This window comes from Narcine bancroftii, chromosome 4 (assembly GCF_036971445.1).
Source record: "Narcine bancroftii isolate sNarBan1 chromosome 4, sNarBan1.hap1, whole genome shotgun sequence".
Lineage (NCBI taxonomy): Eukaryota > Metazoa > Chordata > Chondrichthyes > Torpediniformes > Narcinidae > Narcine > Narcine bancroftii.
The window spans coordinates 102,821,297-102,842,865 of record NC_091472.1 but is presented as its reverse complement, the minus strand read 5'-3'; the positions used below and the strand labels follow the sequence as shown (position 1 = coordinate 102,842,865).

Below are 21,569 nucleotides of genomic sequence, written 5' to 3'. Positions count from 1 at the left end.
TCCGCTCAAATTGTGCATATTTGAATTCAGTTACTGGACTGAACTCTTTTTTGGACAAGATTAAGAGGATTTTCCATTCCCCTTGCTTTGGCTTCTTGCAAACTGCCAGTCAGAGTTTCACATTTACCTTTCCACATTCCTCAAATTTTCCCCATACCCTCATCTATTCTCCTTTAAATTCACTGCTTTTGGTCGCCCTTACAATTTCCCTCTTGGGAACATTCCCATTTCATCTAGAGTGTGAAGTGCTTTGTGATGCTTTTCTCACATGAAAACATGACGTAAATGAAGGTACCCTCAACAGAATTAGAATACTACAGTACAGTACTACTGTATGACAAAGAGTAGTATTAAGAGTGCATTATGGAAATGTATGGCATTCAATTCACCACAAAATATAATTAAAGTTTCAAAAAGAAACAGCAGATCATACACTTGGAATGATAAAGTTCAGCAGGGATTGGTGATATTGCAAAACCAGGAGGTCTGGTCCTGCTGCAGTGATGTAGAGGAGGTATATTGCCTCATAAGCAGGAAAGACTGCAGTAACACTACAATATAAACACAGACAGCAATTCAGTAGTCCTGCAGTCCAGGTAAGAACAAGTTCACAGTGGACATACTGTGCCATAAATAAGTCCTAATTTCAAGATCAAGTTGAAATAATTCTTGATGACATCATTCATGTGTAGCCAGTGTTATTCTGGATTCCCTAATGGAAGTCGATGAAAGACCTCTCAGAAGTCTTTTCTCCATAAAAATCAACTACTTTTAAGTTGTTTTGGGGGGAGGGGGATGGGAGCAAAACTGAGTGCTTATGTTCCTCTTTCAAATTAGAACTTTTAGTAATGCTCTGGGAACCAAACAATTTTCTGCCCATTTAAGTACCTTTAAAAATTCACAGCCAATGCAAGATTTGCAATTATATTACTATCCAAACCACAGTCATGTATGCATGTAGAATCTACAGAATATAAATATCCTTTAAATCCTAAGGTAATTACATTTTCATAATGTTTTATACCTTCTGTGTAGGCAGCATCATCAGATCCCGCACTCATTCTTCGTGCTTCGTTAATTCGATCATCAAGAGCTGAAGTAGGATCAGTCCCTAGCTGTAAATGCTGGACAGGCTCAGGCTCCACATAATGATCAGGGAGGCTTAAGAGATTGGAAGGTTCAAATGTTGGGGATGCAACCCCCGGGGAAATAGCTGGTGGCTTGTTTGGCGAAACTGTAATCTTAAAAGTGTACTTGGTATTGGGTTGGGTGACCACAACTCGAGGAGAAGTGGCAGCATTGCAATTGCCTGCACTCCGACTTTTAGGTGGATGATGGCGGATGTAGGCAGGCTGAATGAAAGCAGCTTGCTGCGAGCCCACACTAACTTGTCCTGCGCCACTTCGGGAGGAGGACGTTGACCCTGGGTTTGCCGATATGTACACAGTGGGTGGATTTCGCAGACCTGGTTCATCAGCTGTAGCTGAATTTGCTGAGATGTAGACCTTCGGCTGACTGCGAGTGACCATTTCCTCGCACGAAGGAGGACTGGCAGAAATGTACACTTTGGGTTGACCCCTGCCTACAGGGTGGGTACTGATGGAAGGTAAAGGTGCTGTGCGAGAGCTGGAGGAACGTACTGCTGAATTATTCCTCTGTGGTGATTCAAGTTTGATTTCAATTTGGTTTTTCCGTGGCCCTGTTGAGATATTCTGAATGTTATACTGACTATAAATTGAAGGTTGTGCACTGTTAGAAGACTGATAAGGGGGCCCTTGAGAATTTGTTGGAGAGCTGATGGGCATGTACACATGTGAGGTCTGATGGCTTTGCTGGCCTGGATAGGCAGACTGCTGGGATGAGGTATATGATGAACCACATTGTGAAGTCATAGGGCCGCAGAAGCCTGGCATTTGCTCTGCCTGTTGATGCAAGTGCTGTGGACTCTGGAAGGCTGGCTGATGCTGATTGTGGATGAACTGTGAAGTGCCGGTATGTTGCCCAGATATCCAACCAGGCTGCTGTGCCATCTGACGGCTTGTACTGCTTTGAGTTGTCACATAAGGTCTAATGTAGATCGAATTACCTTGAGGGCTATTAAGTACAGGTGGAGGCACACCACGTATATGCAAGGATTTGGGAGCATTATGGCCAGTCTGAATGTTAGGTGCTAGGGTAACAGTAATAGGGTTAAACCTAGCTATTTGCTGGGCTGTGCCTGATATTCCTTTGGAGCCCAATGGCTGAAGAAGTCCAAGTTGCTGGGGTGAAGGAGAGTTGCGACTCACGTCCATTGTTCCAAACATATTGAAACCTCCAGCCAATTGAGTTGGTGTTACTTGTGCCTCATCTATGGGTTCATAGTTGGTTAGAGCAGTCTGCAGTGCCCTATCACTAACACTATGAGTTAGAGTCTTGCTTCCGTTTAACTGATTTCCTTCCTTCCAGCGCTGATATACATTCTGGGATTGAACATCCAGATTGAGTTCAGACATGTGATTGCGAAGTCCAGAAATATTCGATTCCTCCAAGATGTTCAGATCTCCCTCTCCATAAAGATATTTGGTGCTCTCTTGAGACAAAAATTTACAGCAAGCATCCAAATTGTTACCGTTCTAGGAAAAACAGCAACATTAAGTGAGGGAAGAAATTAATATTCCTTACAATGATACCAAAATAAACCAAAAACACATGGAAACATTCAATATCAGAGGTGATGTCTGTAAAGACAAAAAGAAGTATCAAATCAATGACATTTGATCTGAAACTTTAACTATTCGTCTTTCCTCAGAGAGGAGTGCTTTGGCATTGTCCAATTTTATTTGGGATTTTTCAGCACCCACAATGTCTTATTTTTGACTCACAATAATATTTCCTTTCTGATGGTAAATTTATGTTTAAATTGCAAAACACAGAACAAGCCACCAAAAATATCTGAAACTTAACCTTACATTTTTTTATCCATTTGCCAAAAAAATGTGTAAGTTGGATTAAAAAATATATTTTGTCAAGAGAAAGAGAGAAGAGGAAAAGAGGGAAAAAAGTAGAAGAAAGTGGTTGGAAGTGCTTGGATCCCAGCAGTATGCCTTCGTGTAATATGCTGCATCTGGACTAATAAAGTCTAGGTTCAACAAACAGAAGGACAGGCAACAGCTCTATCATTGCAAAATTCTTGCAGAACCTCTTCAAAGTATTAATCTGGGTTAATCAATTTACCAGAAACTGGGAAAAAAAAACAATCAGTGCAAAACACAAATCACGAATAACTTTTCAGACCTTTATGACTACAATGAACAAGAGAGTTTAGATATCTAAAATTATAAATGATTTGACTCAACATCAGAGACAAAGAGTTAAAATTACTGAGAGTGGAATCAACACCTACCTGCAGTATACAGTGGGAGACAACACACTCCGGTACTTCAGGAAACTTTTGCCGGAGATCACGCAGAACCTGAACATCAATTTGCTGGCTTCCCTGGGCCATTCGTATTCTGCCTCACAATCATGCAAGTCTCAATCACAGCAAAACTCTTGACTCCCATCAGGCATTTTCTGAAAGTTACAGGTTGGAATAATTTATGAATTTGGAAACATGCCAATCTAAAACCACATACACAAATCAACATGCACATTTACAGAGTTCACATTTAGCCTCTTCTGTGTTGAAATAATCAAATTCCAAATTATGTGCAATTTCACTCAATACTTCACATAAAAGATGGAAGGAATCTTAAACTCCTTTTCCAAAAAGCCATGGAAACTAAGGGGGGCGGGGGGGGGCCGGGGGTCAAATTTTTTTTTTAATTCAAAATGAAGTTGATATACCTTTGATAGACAAGAATCATCATTCAATAAGGAAATTTGGCAAGAAAATTCAGACCAAATATTATCCAACTCTATGAAAGAACATATGCAAGGGACCAAATGGCTTACTTGCACAAACCAGTAGAAAATGTAAGGTATGACAATTTTCAGATCCAAGGTGTGTAAATGTCACCAGTGTGGAAAAAAAAGAGACTCACTGAGCTCCAAGTTCCTGTGTCTGGGACACAGAAGAAACATACTCCACCACCAATACATGCTACAAAAGTGCAGGGCAATTATTATTTTTTTGCTTGAGGAAGATGGTTTAACTCCTGACATTCAAAGGCATGTTCATTGAAGAGATGTTCCCCTCCCCCCTCTCCTGCATTAATATCACAGGTATGATCATTGACCAGAAATGCGACTGAACCAGTCTCAAATACGGTGGCTGAGAGCAGGTTGGATGAATGTCTGTCCTCCCATTATCCCAAAGCTCTTCCACCAAGTCAGAAGCTTGATCAACATTTTCCAGTTGCCTCGTGCAACTTCAAAAACACTAAAAACTGAACGTCATCCAGAACAAATATTAAATTCATCCAGCACTGGTGCTCAGTGGCTATAGTGTGTATCATCTGCAACGACACTGCAGTTGCTTGCTTAGGCTATTCCAACAGCACCTCCCAAACCCATCACCTCTATCCCCAAAAAGGACAATGACAGCAGGCACATAGAAACACTACAACCTGCAAGCCTCCCTCAAAGATGCTTACTACCTAATGTGGAAATAAATCAGTTCTTTGTTTTTGCTACGACTAAATCCTGGAACTCTCTAACTAATAGCATTGTGTGAGTATATTCACCACTCATCACAAGGGATATTAGATTGAGCAATAGATGCTGGCCTTGACGGGGGTGCTGAGATCCTGAAAACGAATAAACAAAGTACAGAGGGGAAACAATTAAAATAAGATTGTCAGCCAGAGAGGACTAGCAAACAGAGTAAGGAAATGGAATGTTCCTGCACACAGATCAGGGGAATAAAAGATTCTGGGAGAGGTTCTTGGTATGCTAGATTCCTGATGGCATAGACAAAAACAATGGCTTTGGAAAGGAAATCATCAACTGCAAGAGTATGGAGTAATTCCAGGTATGGGTGGAGGGAAGGTGGGGGAGAGCACTGGATACTTCAATGGATAACTATTAAAGGCACTGATCAGGATTTTCCAGTGTGAAACTAAGAACACCAGTCGGTTGTGTTGCTTCCCATATGCAAGCACAGAACCTCAACGTACATTTTTGTCACCACCAATTTCTAGACCTTCACCTGCTTAATTACCATCAGAAGCCCAAGTCATGTGTTTTCTCTTTTGCAGCTACCCAAATATTTATTATTCTACTCCATGTGCCCAATTCTGGAGCACTACAATAGAATAACCTGTGGAGTAAAGTGAAATGCTTCAAATTAACAATTGAAAGATTTAAAGAATGCAGCTCTTTTCTCCTGCTCTGTCATTCTGCATTTATAAGGTACAGACATGGAACTGTAGATTGCTATGGTTTCCCAACATAATGAAGTAAACAATATGGTTTTTGTTTGTATCCTTGATTTTTGTCAAAAGAAGGCAGGATGTAGGGAACCACAGGTTTGGCAAAACTGGTGGTTTCATAGACAGAAGGTGGAGGTATTTCCAAGTCTGCATTATTTGTAGAAATAGCTGCAACATTCATTAAAGCATCTTGTAACTGCTTTCTGGACAATAAATAAATGCTGTTTTCCTTCAATAAACTAATATTACAGCTGCATAAATAAACACACTGCAGTCTATGTCTCTGCTTCCCTGGAAAAAAAAAGAACACTTGGCTGCTTTCATTGCTTGAGAAATGGTAAAGAGTGGGGCTTGCAGCCAGTATTGACTATGCTGGCTCCATCCCCATCAAACAAATGCTATTTCGTTGGAAAAAAAATTTCTCCAAGATGAGACTCTGAAAGTGTTTTCTTTGGATAAAGCCTGGATAAATAGTGAATACAAGTTGTACACCAAGTGCAGTTTTTGAGAAAAGCAAGTTTAGATAATTGGGATAAACTATAGTTTTCAATTCTAAAAATCTTGCGTCCTTAAATTTATATTTCCATCTTAAACTTCCTTGACCATGTTCATAATGGAAGTTTCCTATGTAAATCTAACAACCTATCATTTTCAGTTGATATGATACAGCAGCAGTACCTTGCTTTTAGATGTCATGCAATTAATTGCTTGGTGACAAATTGACATCAGTAATCAACACAAAATATGGATAATAAAATTGAGAGAGTTCAGAATTGCGTTTTGGTACATTATTTTTAACATATCATTACGATCAACATCACACCAAACACCAATCAATTCATCAAGCACCTGGGCTTTTTCCCTGTTCAGCAATTAATACTTGGTTCACTCACCCACTGTTGGCTGCTGAAGCTAATTTTATGAAAACAAATAACTACTTCCAAAGAGTAAACGTGAATACTGCTCGTTTCTGTGATTTTCTCTCTCAGCTTGACTCACTGTCTGATGTAAAAGAAAAAAAATATTCAAAGTTAAGAAAGCATTCTAATTTACTATCTTTAAAGTAATTTTAAATAAAAACAATTATACAGTAGTGATATTTTTATTTAATTTTTAAAAAAATTTAGACCTACAGCACTGTAACAGGCCATTTCAGCCCACAAGCCCATGCCACTCAATTACTCAATTAACCTACAACCCCCAGTATGTTTTGAATGGTGGGAGGAAACCCAAGTCCACAAGGAAAATTCACTCAGACACGGGGAGAAAGTACAAAATTCAAATTAAAAAAACATTTTTAAATTAAAAAAATTACATTTAAATATATTAATATATAGATACAATATCATTTTTTAAAGGGGAAAACAAATTTAAATAAAATTAAAATTTTAAAATTCAGACATACAGCACAGCAACAGGCCCTTTTGGCCCACAAGCCCTTGCTGCCCTAATTAACTTACAACCCTGGTATGTTTTGAATGGTGGGAGGAAACTGGAGGCCCCGTGGAAAACCCACGCAGACATGGGGAGAACATACAAACTCCTGGTTGACCCCCGTTCAAACCCTGGTGCTGATCACTGGTGCTATAATAAATAGTGTTGTGCTAACTGTACTGTCCCATGATTGGAATGAAAAATGTATGAAAACATTTAACATACAAGAAAACAGGAACAGAAGTCAGTCAATAAGCGCAACTCAACAACCCCCCCCCCCCTCCCCAACCAGGTGATCCACCTTTCAATATGACTATGGCTGATCGACCTCAAATCCCCTTCAGTGAAAATTCTCCATAACCCTCAAACTTTCAAAAATGTATCTATCTCCATCTGAAATACTTTTCACGATCCAGTCTCCTCAACTCACTGGGGGTGGTGGGAGTCAAAAATTCTAAAGATTCACCAACCTGTGAGAAAAAAAATTGAACAAACCTGTTTTCAGTGACTGGTCCTTTGTTCAAAACTCACCCACAAGGGAAACACTCTCAATATCTACCTCATTATGCCTCTATCCCCTTGCAATAAGATCAAGCCTCCAAAGAATTCAGACCCAAACTATTCAGTTTCTTGAGAAAGAATCATGTTTTCCATCCCAAGAATTTGCCGCATGAATCTCCTTTGGAGGGCCTCCATTGCTACTGTATCCTTTCTTAGGAACCAAACAGTAAGCAGTATTTCAGCTATGACCACATCCTGTACAATTGTGTAATTTGTCATGTTTTATCCCACAGTTACTGAATAATATGTGGCACAATAACATGTTAAATCATCAAATAGTTTCAAGTTTTATTAGTTCAAACTGAATTTACATTTGAGATTCTCCATCCTTCATCAGTATTTAATACAATAACAGAAATAATCATTCTGACTTTGCAATATTGTAGGAAACAAGAGCACCTGCATCAAATCCATAGGTCACAGAGAAACATGCAAGCACCACAATGACAACACCCTGTACAGGACAGAACTCCAGTCTCTGGAGGTGTGTGGCAGCAGTACTTCATTTCCAAATATTTTTCTACTGTTTTCAATAAAAAATTTTTGTAGTATCAACTGGTTCCCTTCACTAACTGTTCAGAATTGATTGTTCTTTAACTAGAAATGAATGGATTAGAGAACTAGTTAACATGTGTTTTACTTTCAACCAATCAAGAAAGCAAGAGTATCAGGAATCAGGTATGATGCAATAGGGACGGTGTGCTGTACAAGTCTTTTAATGGACAACCAACGGAACTTCCATGACATGCAAAAGCAATGAACAACAGCCCCTCAAAGGCCTGGTACAAGACTACACACTTACTCGTGAGTGTGCCAACAATTTCAAGAACAAGCCATTTTTTTCTCACTCAGCAAAATGCAAGAATGGCATGCGCATAACTTGAATTGTGTAATACATCATGAAAATGCAAATTAGGGCTTAAAGTCTTTGTTATTTTCACGCATTTTGATCAAATTACACATGTAACACATTAATGGGACTAAGGAAAAGAGCAAGGCATGAAGTGCGCTTCAAATTATGGACATTATTATTTATATTTTCCAACCCCTATCAAAGGTCAGAAATGCTTCAGTCACACAAATGTTTATTCAAAATTAGTGAGGTGATGCAGTAACAATTTTTACTGGTTTAATTCATAAATTTATGGAATTCATTTTACCTCAGATAAAAAACCCCCAAACTCTGTTGCACTCTTGTATTTTTTTTACCCAGAGAAAATTCAATAACATCATACAATTCACAAAATCTTTTCCACAAGAGGCCACTTGATCCTTTTTCAATGAGCTATCCTATTTGTGCCTGTAAACTGCTCCATAGTCATAACTGTTTCAACATTAATATTTATTCCTTTCTAAAAGTTAATTCTTAGTTTATTACTACTTTTTCAGCTGCTTCATTCCAAATGAAAAACATTTAGCCAATACCTAAAGGCCACAAACTCTGATGCATGAGGGTTTGCACTGTCAATGTTCATTTAATTCTGAAAAGATATACCCATGATTTATATGGACAGTAACAAGCCAGGAGAAACCACGCAATAAATCAAATGTCAACAAACATAAACCAGTCGTTTCAATTCCACTTAACCAGGTTTAAAATTGTCCTAAGGACTAAAATTTTGGCCAGAAAATTTAAAAAGAAGCTGGGATTGTTTGCCTTGCAGATAATAAGGCAATGTGATAATAGAGTCATACAATATCATGGCTTCTTTAGATAGGGAAAAACTACTGCCATTGATGGTTGATTCAATGACCATAGATTTAAAATTTTCACCAGAGGAAAAACGAGGAAAACCACTTCAACAGAATAGGTAGGATCTGGAATTGCTGTTGTGGAACAAAATCAATTCGTCCTTTCTGTGGTTTATTGGAAAGCTATTTGAGGAAAGGTAGTTTGCAGGGTCGACTGGGAAAAAATATGGAAAATTATGGAATGGACTGTCCTGCCAGAACAGGCATAAACAATGAATTGAATAACAGTCTCCTATGTATGTAATTCTATTAAAGGCTGAGCTTAGTTATTTATATTTAACTATTTCACAAAGAAAACTATTTTCAAAACAGTTTTGTAATTTTACAGTCATTGAAAATAAGCTAAAAACAAAGGATCTAATTTTCTCTTTCACTCTCTGATTGATACAGAAAAGCAGTTGTATATGAACACCTTTCACAATCGTAGGATTTCCCAAACTGTTTCTGTTGTGTTATTATTGCAATAATATAGAAAATGTGGCAGCCAATGTTGCTTACAGCAGGGTACCAAGTCAGGAATATTATTATAACCAGATAATCAGTTTATTGGCTGCAGACATTGGCTAGGCAATTAAAAAAAGAAGAAGATATAAATAAATAAATAAATAAATAGACCGCACTAAATTAAGCATTGGATAATTTGATGACAAAATTAAACATCAGCTCCATATTTGTTGAAGCCTGCTTCCAAACAATTTGGGGAATATAAGTGGACAGAAATACTAATTTAAAACAAAGGAACATTCCTTAATGAGGCTTTCACTTGTACTCAGCAAAGTCCCAGCTGTGCAGGATGAAAAACTGCACAACTATATAAATCCTTACAGCTGAGTTTCATATCTTAGTTGAAAATCATTTCTGTCCCAGGCTTCTGAGGGTGAAGCCCTGAGCTAGAAATAATGATGGAACACAAACACAAAGCCACGATTAATCCAGTTATTTCAAATGTTGTTATTTACATGAGATAACTTGTATTAAGGTGATGACTGAAAGGAAATACTTATTTTGCACCTTCTCACCATTTTAAACATTTCACTTATTTCACATTACTTAACCATGAAAGATCATTATTATTTTTGTCAACTACAGATATGCATATTTTATTAACCAATCTATTTTTAAACCACAATCTGAGATTTAAGATGCACGAAACAGAGTCTAGGTTTTCACTAAGCTGGTCATGAAAAGCAACCAAACTCAAGTCATGAATTTAAAGTATCAATTCAGAACATTTTTCAGACAGGATTTATAGTTACAAGTCCTATAATATCTAATTATTTATTTCAACCATCTCTTTTAGATGCCGGTTATCAAGAATGGAATATTTTAGGTATTAATAGTTTTAATGATCTTTTCATACAACAATATTTTACATCTCTTCAACAATGGGGATGATATTTAACCTATCAAATAGACATTATTTCAGCTACTATCAAATTTGACATTTTGTTCACTCTAAATTTCCCACTCTTCCTGACCCAGATTTTATTGATGAACTCTTCAAGTTACAATTTACTCATAACGGCATGATATCTACTTTATATTACAATCTATTGAATATGAAAGCAACTTACTTAAGTGGAATTAAAATTGAACAGGAAAATGATTCTTCTCAGAGAAGAATGGACTTCAATTTTGGGCCTGATTTACTGATCATCATTGTTTGCTGGGCATAGTTTGATTCAATTCAAAGTGCTACATCATGTATATTTCTCCAAAGTCAAACTTGCTTGAATTTATTCTGATATTAACTCACTTTGTGACAAATGTAAAATACTCAATGCCTTTTTGTTACATAAGTTTTGGACTTGCCCTGATTTGCAAAAATATTGGATCGACATTTTTAGAACTTTTTCAACCCTATTTAGGATCAATTTAGATCCATGTCCAGTAATTGCACTATCTGGTTTTGCTAAAGATATAAATATTATTTCATCTTCTAATCAAAGGCCGGTTGTGCATTCTCCACTTTATTAGCAAGAAGAGCAATTCTGTCGAAATGGAAAGATGAGTTCCCACCTACACATCATCAATGGCTATTAGATATTACGTCCTTTTTAAGTCTGGAGAAAATTAGGCATAATATCGCAAAATCAAGATTTCTTTTGATAAGACTGGGGGGCCCATTTCTAGCTCACTTCTATAATTTGACTGATCAGGTGTGATGATTAATCTCACTGGGCCTGATTGTTTGGATCCCCTGAGGGTGCTTGTTCAGATTTAACATTACATACAATATGAATTTTAACCTTGATTGTTGTGGGTTTGAATTTTTTTTCTTTTTTTCCTTATCTCTTATAATATTGTATGCATTACATTTATTGGATTTAGAATTAAGTAGTATTGCTGCTGTACCATGTAATTATATGTAAATCTGCAAAGATTTCATTGCCATTGATTTACCGCTTTTTTGTTTCTTTTTCTGATAAAGCTCAATTAAAATCATTTTAAAAGAAAAATATTGGATGTTATCTTCCCAATATTGTGATTATGTTCTGGATGTAAGGAGTATTCCTGAATGGCAGGGAGTGACCCTTTTATTTTCTCTCCCAAAGAAAGTTGCTAAGGGACACAACTTATCATCACCCCAACCTCAACCGCCATAGTTCCAGCACCGAGCTCTCCATTAGCTCCTGTCCTGGATTCAAAGGTCCAGCATCTCATGGGAAATCAACTCCAGCTTCAAGGCCAGAGACAAAGCATCTGTTTTCCAGTCAGCCCAACACAGATACCTTACAGGTCATTCTTCCTGTAACACACCAATTATTTCTTCAGGATATTCTTTACAGTGGCCGTGAAAGAAGCAACCAGAAATATTACAGTCTTACGTCAGCTGCTTTTCACAAATTATTTTTGGAGCTTTTCATTATTTCTTGTGCAAAGAATAAAGAAGACTATAAAAACAAAATTGGCAAGGAGCTGAACAAAATTTGCCATTGGGCTACTTTAATATTATATAATGTACTGTGAAGAATGCGTACACATCTGTCAGTTTTCTGCTATGTTTTACCACACTCACAATCACACTGAATAATCCACTGACTCTTTGATTTCCAGGAATCTGAACACAATCTAGGTGGATAATCCAGTGTAGTCGCCAGAAAATCCCACACAATCTGGTATCCGCTCTTTTGGATGAAGTATTAAACTGCTATTCCATCTCCTTTCTCATGGAGGACCCATACAACTGTTTCAAAAAAGAACCAAGGAGCTCTTCCTGAAATGGTACCAGTCTCATAATCAACATCCCCAAAGTCAGATGATTTGATCAATATCTCAAAGTTGCAAGCAAGATGGATGCTGTCTGTCACAATGAGTTCCCTAAGCAACTTGTTCATTGTTCTAGATTCCACAAGTGCAGTCTCATGTGTCTCCATTTGGTCTAGATAGATTAGCTACTGAATTTCCCTGCTTTGTAACAATATCTGCATTTCAGTTTGCGGCAGATGCTAAAAATCTAAACAAAACCAGACAATGCTGTGAATCCTCAGGCCAGGCAGCATCAATAGAAAAAGAAACCGAGTTGACGCTTCAGGTTAAAGATTCTTCTTAACTGATCTGCTGAGTATTTCCAGCATTCCTGTATCAATTAATAACTGTAATGTATTGTGGAATGTGACAAAGCTACGAAAAGCTGTTTAAAACAGGTATTTTTTCTCTACTTACCTCAGATTGGCTCATTCTTCTCATATGACTGACTTCTCCACCTCCCAACTGCATTGCCCAGATCCAGAAGATTGCCTACGCAGATAACAATCATATGAAATTAATTGTGCAAAACATTCCCATCGAAGAATATAAAAACTCACTTAAATTTACCTACTCGACCTTAACTTCACTATTCCAGCTTCGAAACTAATTTCTGACTATTCTTAAAAATCTTCCTCTCCAAATTGTTGAAAATGACTTGTTCTTCTGGGCCTGCACATTTTTGAATAGGCCACTCACACAGGGACAGAAAAATTGTAAACCCCAAACTCTTCTCAGAGTGGAAAGTGCTTCAAACAAAGTGGTTCAAAGCAAGATGAAAAGAAAATTCAGTCACTAAGTCAAAAGAAGCAGCCGCAAAACTTTAAATGAAAAGGAACCATATCAGAATGAAAAATAGAGGCCTGACAGTGCAAGAACACCTCACAGAACACTGCTCGAAAAGTGTGGTATTTTATCATGCACGGTTTACCAGACACTCAAAAACAGAAAATTAGGCCCCAACTACAACAACAGCACCTTTTCAAACATTTTACTTCTCTTTTTTCCAAAGCTCTCCCATTCTATAATCTAGCAATTGGGTTTTATATTGGACTTTATCATAGATTCCTTTGCTCCTCAAAATTATATATGCTTAAAACTTTTGTTCTGGTTTCATTTTTGTTTTTTTTTAATATATTAGTGTTGTCATTGCGCAGATACATAAAATTCTTAAGATCCCATTCAAATTTTTTTTAAGTTTTAACAATTTTTAAAACCAATATAGAAAGTGAAATGTAGAAGAGATTCTGTGGAAAGGCCTTGATGAGGGTTGATGGAACATGACCAGAGAAAATCCAACCAATGGAAATGAACTCTGTAATGCCAGATCTTGTCTCATTTAAGAATAATTTACGTGGAAACATCAGGTAAACACAAGACATGCAGAAAGCATGACAGAAAAAGAAAAAAGAAATTAATTAATACATGGGCATTTAAGAAAACATTGAGCGCATCAGTGCACATATACAAGAATATTAGTCAGACTGGGGGCAAGACTACCACAAAATGAAGGAGGCAATCCTTCCTTTGAATGGTAGCAATATTAAATAGCAATAATGGGATTCCAGAAGTATCGGAAGTGGGCCCAGAATTGTTAGCTAGTGAATGCAGAAGTTTAAGGACTGCAAGTGCAATAGGACTAACACGGTGACCTGCGGCTTTTCACCCAAGAAGTCAAATGACTATTCAAATTGATATTGCCTTAAATGGTGGAAAGGAAATTTTTTCATACTTTAATTCTGGCCAAACCATTGGGAGGAAATGAAATAAATCTGCAGAAATAATTGACAATCAACTTCTAAAATTACTTGAATATATAAAAGAAATATAATGAATGGGGTTAATAAGAGATGCAAACTGTATGGATTTTCATAAAATGTTTCTGTGCACGAGACAAGACCATATGAAATGATAAGGATATTTGTAACTGGAATGAAAGGCAATGAGAACACAATCAAAAGACAAACAGAGGAAGGTATGATGAGTTGTACACCACAAGTGTCTCATTTTATTATCTTTTATTTTATCTACAATGATTATGGACAACAGAAAAAATCAATTTAGGAATGAAAGCTGCAGTGAAAATAGCCTAATAAACTGGTTTTAAATGATACATGGTAGGGAAACAGCAAAATGATTTTTTTGGTCTGGCATCCAATTGAAGTCTGTATGAAATGTCCATATTTGGTGCAGTGCAGTTTTGACCAGAGCCTTCAAGAGAGAAAACTTTGGTAACATCCTGTTGAACCTATTCTTCAGTGGTTTACAACTTAAAAATCAAAAGGGATTTTCAGGCTAGCCTTTATTGCCCATCTTTGAATATCTCAAAAAGTTGGGAAGTGAAAGCTTACTTGAAGCTCAGTAAGTCAATGGAACTCTTCTAGTTCGACTTTGGCTTGGCTTCGCGGACGAAGATTTATGGAGGGGGTAAAAGTCCACGTCAGCTGCAGGCTCGTTTGTGGCTCTTCTAACTCTTCTAGTTACTAACCCTCCAACCAATGGAGACAGCTTTCCCTGTCAACTCTATCTAAACACAATTTTGAGCATCTTTATAAACATAAAAAAAGAATGTGAACTGGTTCAGCAAAGTAGAACTGGTACACTTTTCATAATTACAGTGATTCCTCCGTCAGTAACAGTTGGAAGCAGTTGTGTTAAGATAATCACAATGCCAAAGGGAAAATGGGTGGGGGGTGCTTTTATGTAGATATTGAAATCCCTGCTACAAATTGTTTTTACCAATTGCAGCATTTAAGAAGTCTGATTCGATTAGTTGCCTGGATAATTAAATACTAACAAAACTTGACAAACAGAGCCTATGCTAAATAATCTTTCACAAATTAGACAAGAATTCCAGAAATGTCAATCCATTGTCTGCATTAGGTTAAGGAGCACAAAATCTTGCATACAAATTCAAAATTTCCTTTTCACAAACCTCAAGGGGTATCATCCTTCCTTATTGATTTAACCATGTGGTGTCAATTGTAGTGTATATTGCGTAACTTAAATATGCTGGAGTTACAATATGTCAAACTTGAACCTTGGCTAATTGATGGCATTCTCACTTCAGGGGTTAATTTGTAGGTACAAGGCTTACTCCAGGAACTCGAGCAATAACAACTGAGCTGTCACCTTAATTATAAGTCCAAAGAGTTCCATGTAGTTGGGAAGAGTCTATATTTTGGATGAAGTATGACAAAAATCGTCTTTCAAGCAGATGTAAAAGATACCAGGTCTTATTTAAAAGCTTCACTCAACAATCCTGGTCTTACATTTTGGACTTCAACATCAACCAACTTTGATGAACGTAATTATCTTGCCATCATCTCTGTTGTTTTTAAAGACAATCCATCTGAAATGGCTGCTCCATTTTCCATGGAAGTGCTTGATGGACTGTAAACTACATGATATTCTGCAAGATGTACAATCCTTTTTCATTAATTACCATTAGATGTCTGATAAAATTTATCAAGGTTAACATGTATTAAAATTGGTTATATCCAGCATGATTCAAACACATGTTGGCTCCATTCACTATGTGGAGGCATCTAAAGAGTCAGAATTACACAGCACAGAAACAGGCCCTTTGGCCTAATTTGTCCATGTTCGAACAAACTGCCTACATGAGCGAGTCCCGAATCCATTCAAAAGCTTATTACCCAAGCACTTAGCAAAATGTCTTTTAAACTTTGTAATTATATCCACTTCTATCATTTCCTCTGGCAACACGTTCCTCATTCTCAGCATTGTGTATGTGTGGAAAAAAATCACTCCCACAGGTCCCTTTAAAATCTTTTCTTAAATCTATCTCCTCTGGTTTTTAGACACCTCTACCCAGAGAGAGTGACTGTGATTATTCACTTTATCTATGCCTTTCATGATGTTATAAACTCTTGTAATTTCAGCCTCCTATGCTCTGGAAAAAAAAGCCCCAGTCTATCTTATCCAGGTCATATGCTTGTGAATCTTTTCTGCACCCTTTCCAGGTTAATAATATCCTGCCTGTTGCAGGTTGGCCAGAACTGCACATAATATTCTAATGTGCTGTCTCACCAACATTTTGTACTGTTGTAATATGATGTCCAACTCCATGGATGGACCAATAAAGGCAAACATGCCAAATGTTTTCTTTACCACCTTTTCATCTCTTTCAGGGAACTATATACCAGTACCTCCAGGTCTCTCTGTTCTACAACATTTCCCAGGGCCCCATAATTTATTGCACTGACCTAACTAAACATATCAAAATGCATTACTTTGTGCTTGTTCACATTCAATTCTATCTGCCTTTCCTTGGTCAACATTCTCAGTTTATCTAGATTCTGCTGTCCATTATATCACCAATTTTGGCATCAATCAAATACTAATAATGCCAACAGCTTTCTCACCCACATTGCAAATATAAATAACAAAGAGTGGATATAACACTGATCCCTGCAGTACACCACTCTTCACAGGCCATCAGAATCCGATTTATTGTGCAAATATTCATTATAGATGCAAGTATTAAATCTACAGTATATATAATGTTAAAAAAAATTAGTGCAAAAAGAGAAAGTGAGGTCATGTCTGTGGGTCATTATCCATTCAGAAATCTGACGGCAGAAGGAAAGAAGCTGTTTTGATACCGATGGGTGTTTGTCTTCAGGCTCCTGTACCACCTCCCTGATGGTAGCAGTGTGAAGAGGGCATTGCCTGGGCAGTGAAGATCCTTGAGGATAAAGTTCACTTCTTAAGACATCACCTTTTGCAGACGTCCTCGATGGGATGAAGACTAATACCCATGACAGCAGGCATGTTCACAATTCTCTGTAGTCTTTTTCTGTCCTGTGCATTGGCACCTCCATACCAGATAGTGATGCACCCAGTCAGAATGCTCTCCACGGTAAACCTGTAGAAATTTGCAAGTCTTTAGTGACATACCCAAATCTCCTCAAACTCCTCATGAAGTATAGCTGCTGGAGAGCCTTCTTGATTGTATCGACAAGTAGACCCCAAGACAGATCCTCAGAAATGTTGTCACCCATGAATTTGAAATCTTTACCCTTTCTACTGCTGACTCCTCGATGAGGACTAGTTCGCGTTCTCCTGATTTCCCCCTCCTGAAGTCCACAATCAGCTCCTGAGATTTGCTAATGTTGACTGCAAGGTTGATGTCGATACAACACTTAACTAGCTGATCTATCTCATTCCTGTATACTTCCTCATTGTCTTCTGTGATTCTGCCGACAACCATGGTGTCATGGGCAGGTTTGTCGATAGCAGTTGATTTGTAGCAAGCCACAGAGTCACGGGTATATAGCAAGTAGAGCAGTGGGCTAAGCATGCATCCTGGAGGTGTGCCTGTGTTGAATGTCAATGAGCAGACACTGTTTCTGATTCATACCGACTGTGGTCTTCCAATGATGAAGGATCCAGTTGTGGAGGGGGATGCAAGGCCCTGATTTTGGAGCTTGTTGAGCAGTACTGAGGGAATAACAGTGTTGAAAGCTGAGCTGTAGTCGATGAATGTGCTGCTGTTGTCAAGGTTATCCAGAGCTGAGAGTCAAGCCAGTGATATCACATTTGATGTGGAGTAATTGTGACCGCAAGTGAATTGTAGTGTGTCCCAGATCTTTACTTAGGTACAAGTTAATTCTGGCCATGACCAACCTCTGGGAGAGTCATTGAGGCAGCTCGATCTGCACTTCTTGGACACCAATATGATTGATGCCCTTTGGTAGCAGGTGGGAACCTCTGATTGCTGCAATATGAATGCTCCGTCTAGTTGGTTGGCACAGATTTTCAGGTACGCCACCAGGGCATGATGCCTTGCAAGGGCTCAACCTCTCGAAGGATGTTCTGACATTGGCCTCAGAGATTGATATCACAGAGTCATCAGCTTACGCAAGGATCCTGATTGGTACTGTTGAGTTTTCCTTTTCAAAGCAAGCATACTGAAAACCAGCCATTTACCATCATCATCTGTATCTGTGATACAAGAACAAGTTTGGAGGGTCCAAGAAGTGATAAGTCTGAAGGCAGTTTGATCACAAACCAAGGATCTTTATTAATATATGGGGGAAGTCGCAACAGGGGTCGCAGTCATGCACACAAATAGATTGCATACAGTTGACACACATCGTTACGTGCTACAACCTGCAATTCCCACAGATAATATGAAAAGACAGTATAAATAGTACCAACCACCCCATGGTATCTGGTGACATGGCACCCCAATTGATTATAATGATTAAGATAATAGATAAGTTACAACAAAACTTCTCGAGAATGCACCACTCAATCTCTCCACCCTTTAACCTTACAATGATCTCTCCAGCGTTGCTCACAACCCGCCACCTGGAGTGGAGCTAGGGTAAGTTCCTTGTGGAAAAGAGGAAAAGCTGCTCCACATGTTGGGCTTTATATTGCAGCCGGCTGGAGGGACTGGCTGAGGTATGAGAGCCAATCATAAGGTGTGTGCTCACCTGTGGGTAGGCTAGGGTTGATTGGCAGGTGAGGTGACTTCCGACTCAGCTCCTGCTGGAGGTCATGTGTCCCTTCTCATTACAGTATCCAGCTCATCTTCGATCCCTTGTGATCTAATCTTCCAAAATAGCCTACTACAAAGAAGTTTGTCAAAGGACTTGCTGAAGTCTGTGAGGACAATGTCCATCATCTTGCATTGTCAATCCTCTTGGTCACCTCTTCCAAAAACTCAATTACATTCACGAGGCACAACTTCCTGGGCATAAACCCAACACGTTCAAAATCACCATGCTAAAAGGTTATCTTATCAACTAAAATTCTAATAGAAGCCTAAAACATTAATGATTTATCTTCCTGTTATTGATGTCTATCCTGAGTTTCTGCAGCATTTTATTTTTATTTTCTATATTCAACATTTGAATATTTTCCATTTAAGATCATTGGCAAAAGTAACCAGGGGAAAGAAGAATTTGGTTAGTGATTTGTACAGCCTACAAACTGAAAGGAGATTCAATGGTAACTTCTAGAGATACTTGAAAAGGTTAAAATATACTGGGTGAAGGACAAGTTTGACTCATTAACAAGCTCTAAATAAAAGACAACCAGCCAGATGTGATGGCAAAATAGTCTGTCCACAATTCTACTTTTGTTTTTGGTCAGAAGGGTAACCAAAATACTGAAATCCATATTAGGTTTCACGGTTAAATGCAAGCTAAGATAAATCAAGGATACACTGCTGGATTTGACCTATTGTCCAGATAGAAATGAACAATTGTGGCAAAATGAACAAATGAACCCCAATCATACAGTAACATATTTTTTCCTCCTGGTCTCAGTACTCAGGCAAGGTAGGTTGTCTGAAGTATGGGGAGGTACAGCTCTAGCAGTGCATTACTCAAGTTGCCAAGGTCAGTCAAAAGAGGTTGCAAGTTTCCATCCTTAGTGATGTCAACTTTAACCTAATTTGACTCCAGGTCTGTGCAGATCACATCTGACCTTCCTGTGAGAATAATCCAACAACTCCTTCTAGCTACTGACAATATTAATTAACTCTGCAAGAGAAAACAGCAACTCAGTGGCAAATCAAGACCTCCAGACATTAATGAGAACTCACAATCAGTAAGTACTTCAGCTCCAGACTCCACACCGGCAAGATGCAAACAGAAGCAAAACTCTCTGACTCAAGCCTATGAGGGGCCTAGAAAAGGGTGGACAGACAGTAGATCTTTCCTGGGGCAGCAAAAGCAAATACTAGAAGACACTTGTTTAAGGCAAGTGTAGGAAAGTTCAGGGGAGATGTTTGATGTCATTTCAGTTACTCAGTTAGTGATGCATTGCAAAGGTGGTGATGGAACCTGGTACAGTAACAACCTTAAATTGATTCTTAGATAAGCACATCAATGCAAGAAAAATAGAGGGCTAGTGGGGGAAAAAAATTAGATTATACTGAAGGGTCTGTACTGTGCTGTAATGTTTGATGTTGTATAAGCCACCCTCACCCACGTTAAGTTACCTGAGATTAAGCAGTCAAATTGCACCTACCCATACAAAAAAAAAGCCATGGAAAAAAAAGCATTTTAGCCACAAACTCACAAGTTACAATGAGCAAGCCACTAACCAACACTCGCAGAGCAAAATCCATGGTCTAAAACTCAGAGAGAACAAATGACTCAGGTGACAATGATATTATGCTTGGGAAAGGTCACTAAGGCCACAACAACTTACTCCTATAAAATCAGTGGGCTGGCCACACTGCCAGCATCTCGGGTATGATGCATAGGACACCCAGCCACAATGAGGCATGGGACTCAGCTGCACTGCATGGGATACAGTAACTCAACCAATTCCATATGGATCTGGAATGCAGCTGCACTTCTAGTGCCCAGGGATCTGGAATCCAGCCATATTCCAGTGCCAAGGGATTCGACCAGTCACAACTCCCAGTGTCCAGGGATCCAGTCACACTCCCAATGCCCAGGAATCTGGGATTCTGACACACACGCAGTGCTTTGCTTGGGATCCAGCCACACTGCCAGGACCCATCTGATGCTTAGTAAGTGGGGTCCTGGACGTGGCAACGAGGCTGAGCTGCCCCCACCCCCATCAGTGCCCCGACTCCCATCAGTGCCCCCACCCCCATCACTGGCTGGTTTGGGATCTGCTTCGGAGGCGGGGTTGGCAGACTGCAGCGCTGGAAGCCCGAGGCTCCTGGTCCGGGGGGGCCTATGACAGCCGGGGCAAACCTGAGCGCAGGTCCGGGGCCCCGCCGCCGCTCCGGGGAGCTCGGGCGGTGCGATACGGATCCACGGGAAGTGAACGTGTCCCCCTCCCTCCCTCCCCTCCCGCCCGGCTCCTGCTGCTTACCGTCGCCGCCGCCGCCGCCGCCGCTCCTCCCCCCCCCCACCCCTCCAACTCCAATCGGAAGCGCCCCGGCTCCACCCACCCAGCCGGATCGCTCTCAGAGGCGGCCGTCACCCACACTAAGCGAAACCAAAATACCAGCACAACATGGCGGGGGGAGGGCGCCTGACGGCGAGCCTCGCGAGAGCGCCCCAGCCTCGCGAGCGTGAGCCAGCTCTCGCGGCGCCGGGGCCAGGGCGGGAGTGGGTGGCAAGAGCGCGGCGGGTGGATTTATGTCCGCTGGGGGGCTGCAGCCAGTGTGTGTGTGTGGGGGGGGGACTGGTGGGAAGAAGTTGTGGGAGGGTGGCACTTTGCTGCCCCAAGCGACACCGCCTTCTTTCCTGATGTGAC

The 21,569-nt window shown here is 39.4% G+C and overlaps 1 protein-coding gene across 5 annotated transcripts in view; it reads right to left on the bottom strand.

The window, feature by feature from the left end:
• Window positions 1-21,345, bottom strand: part of tab2 (TGF-beta activated kinase 1 (MAP3K7) binding protein 2) — a 40,540-nt gene extending 19,195 nt beyond the window's left edge. The window contains exons 1-5 of one of the 5 annotated variants that reach the window (XM_069932258.1): window positions 21,262-21,345; window positions 12,768-12,842; window positions 6,248-6,356; window positions 3,386-3,555; window positions 1,025-2,615 (exon numbers count right to left, since the gene is read on the bottom strand). In XM_069932258.1, coding sequence (XP_069788359.1) covers window positions 1,025-2,615; window positions 3,386-3,487 — 1,693 coding nt within the window. In that variant the 5' untranslated portion in view covers window positions 3,488-3,555; window positions 6,248-6,356; window positions 12,768-12,842; window positions 21,262-21,345. Of the gene's footprint in view, window positions 1-1,024; window positions 2,616-3,385; window positions 3,556-6,247; window positions 6,357-7,283; window positions 7,492-12,767; window positions 12,843-21,182; window positions 21,216-21,261 lie in introns of those variants that run through there. The other 4 variants (XM_069932261.1, XM_069932260.1, XM_069932263.1 and 1 more) reach the window with 4 other exon arrangements.
• Between the last annotated feature and the right edge of the window lie 224 nt (window positions 21,346-21,569).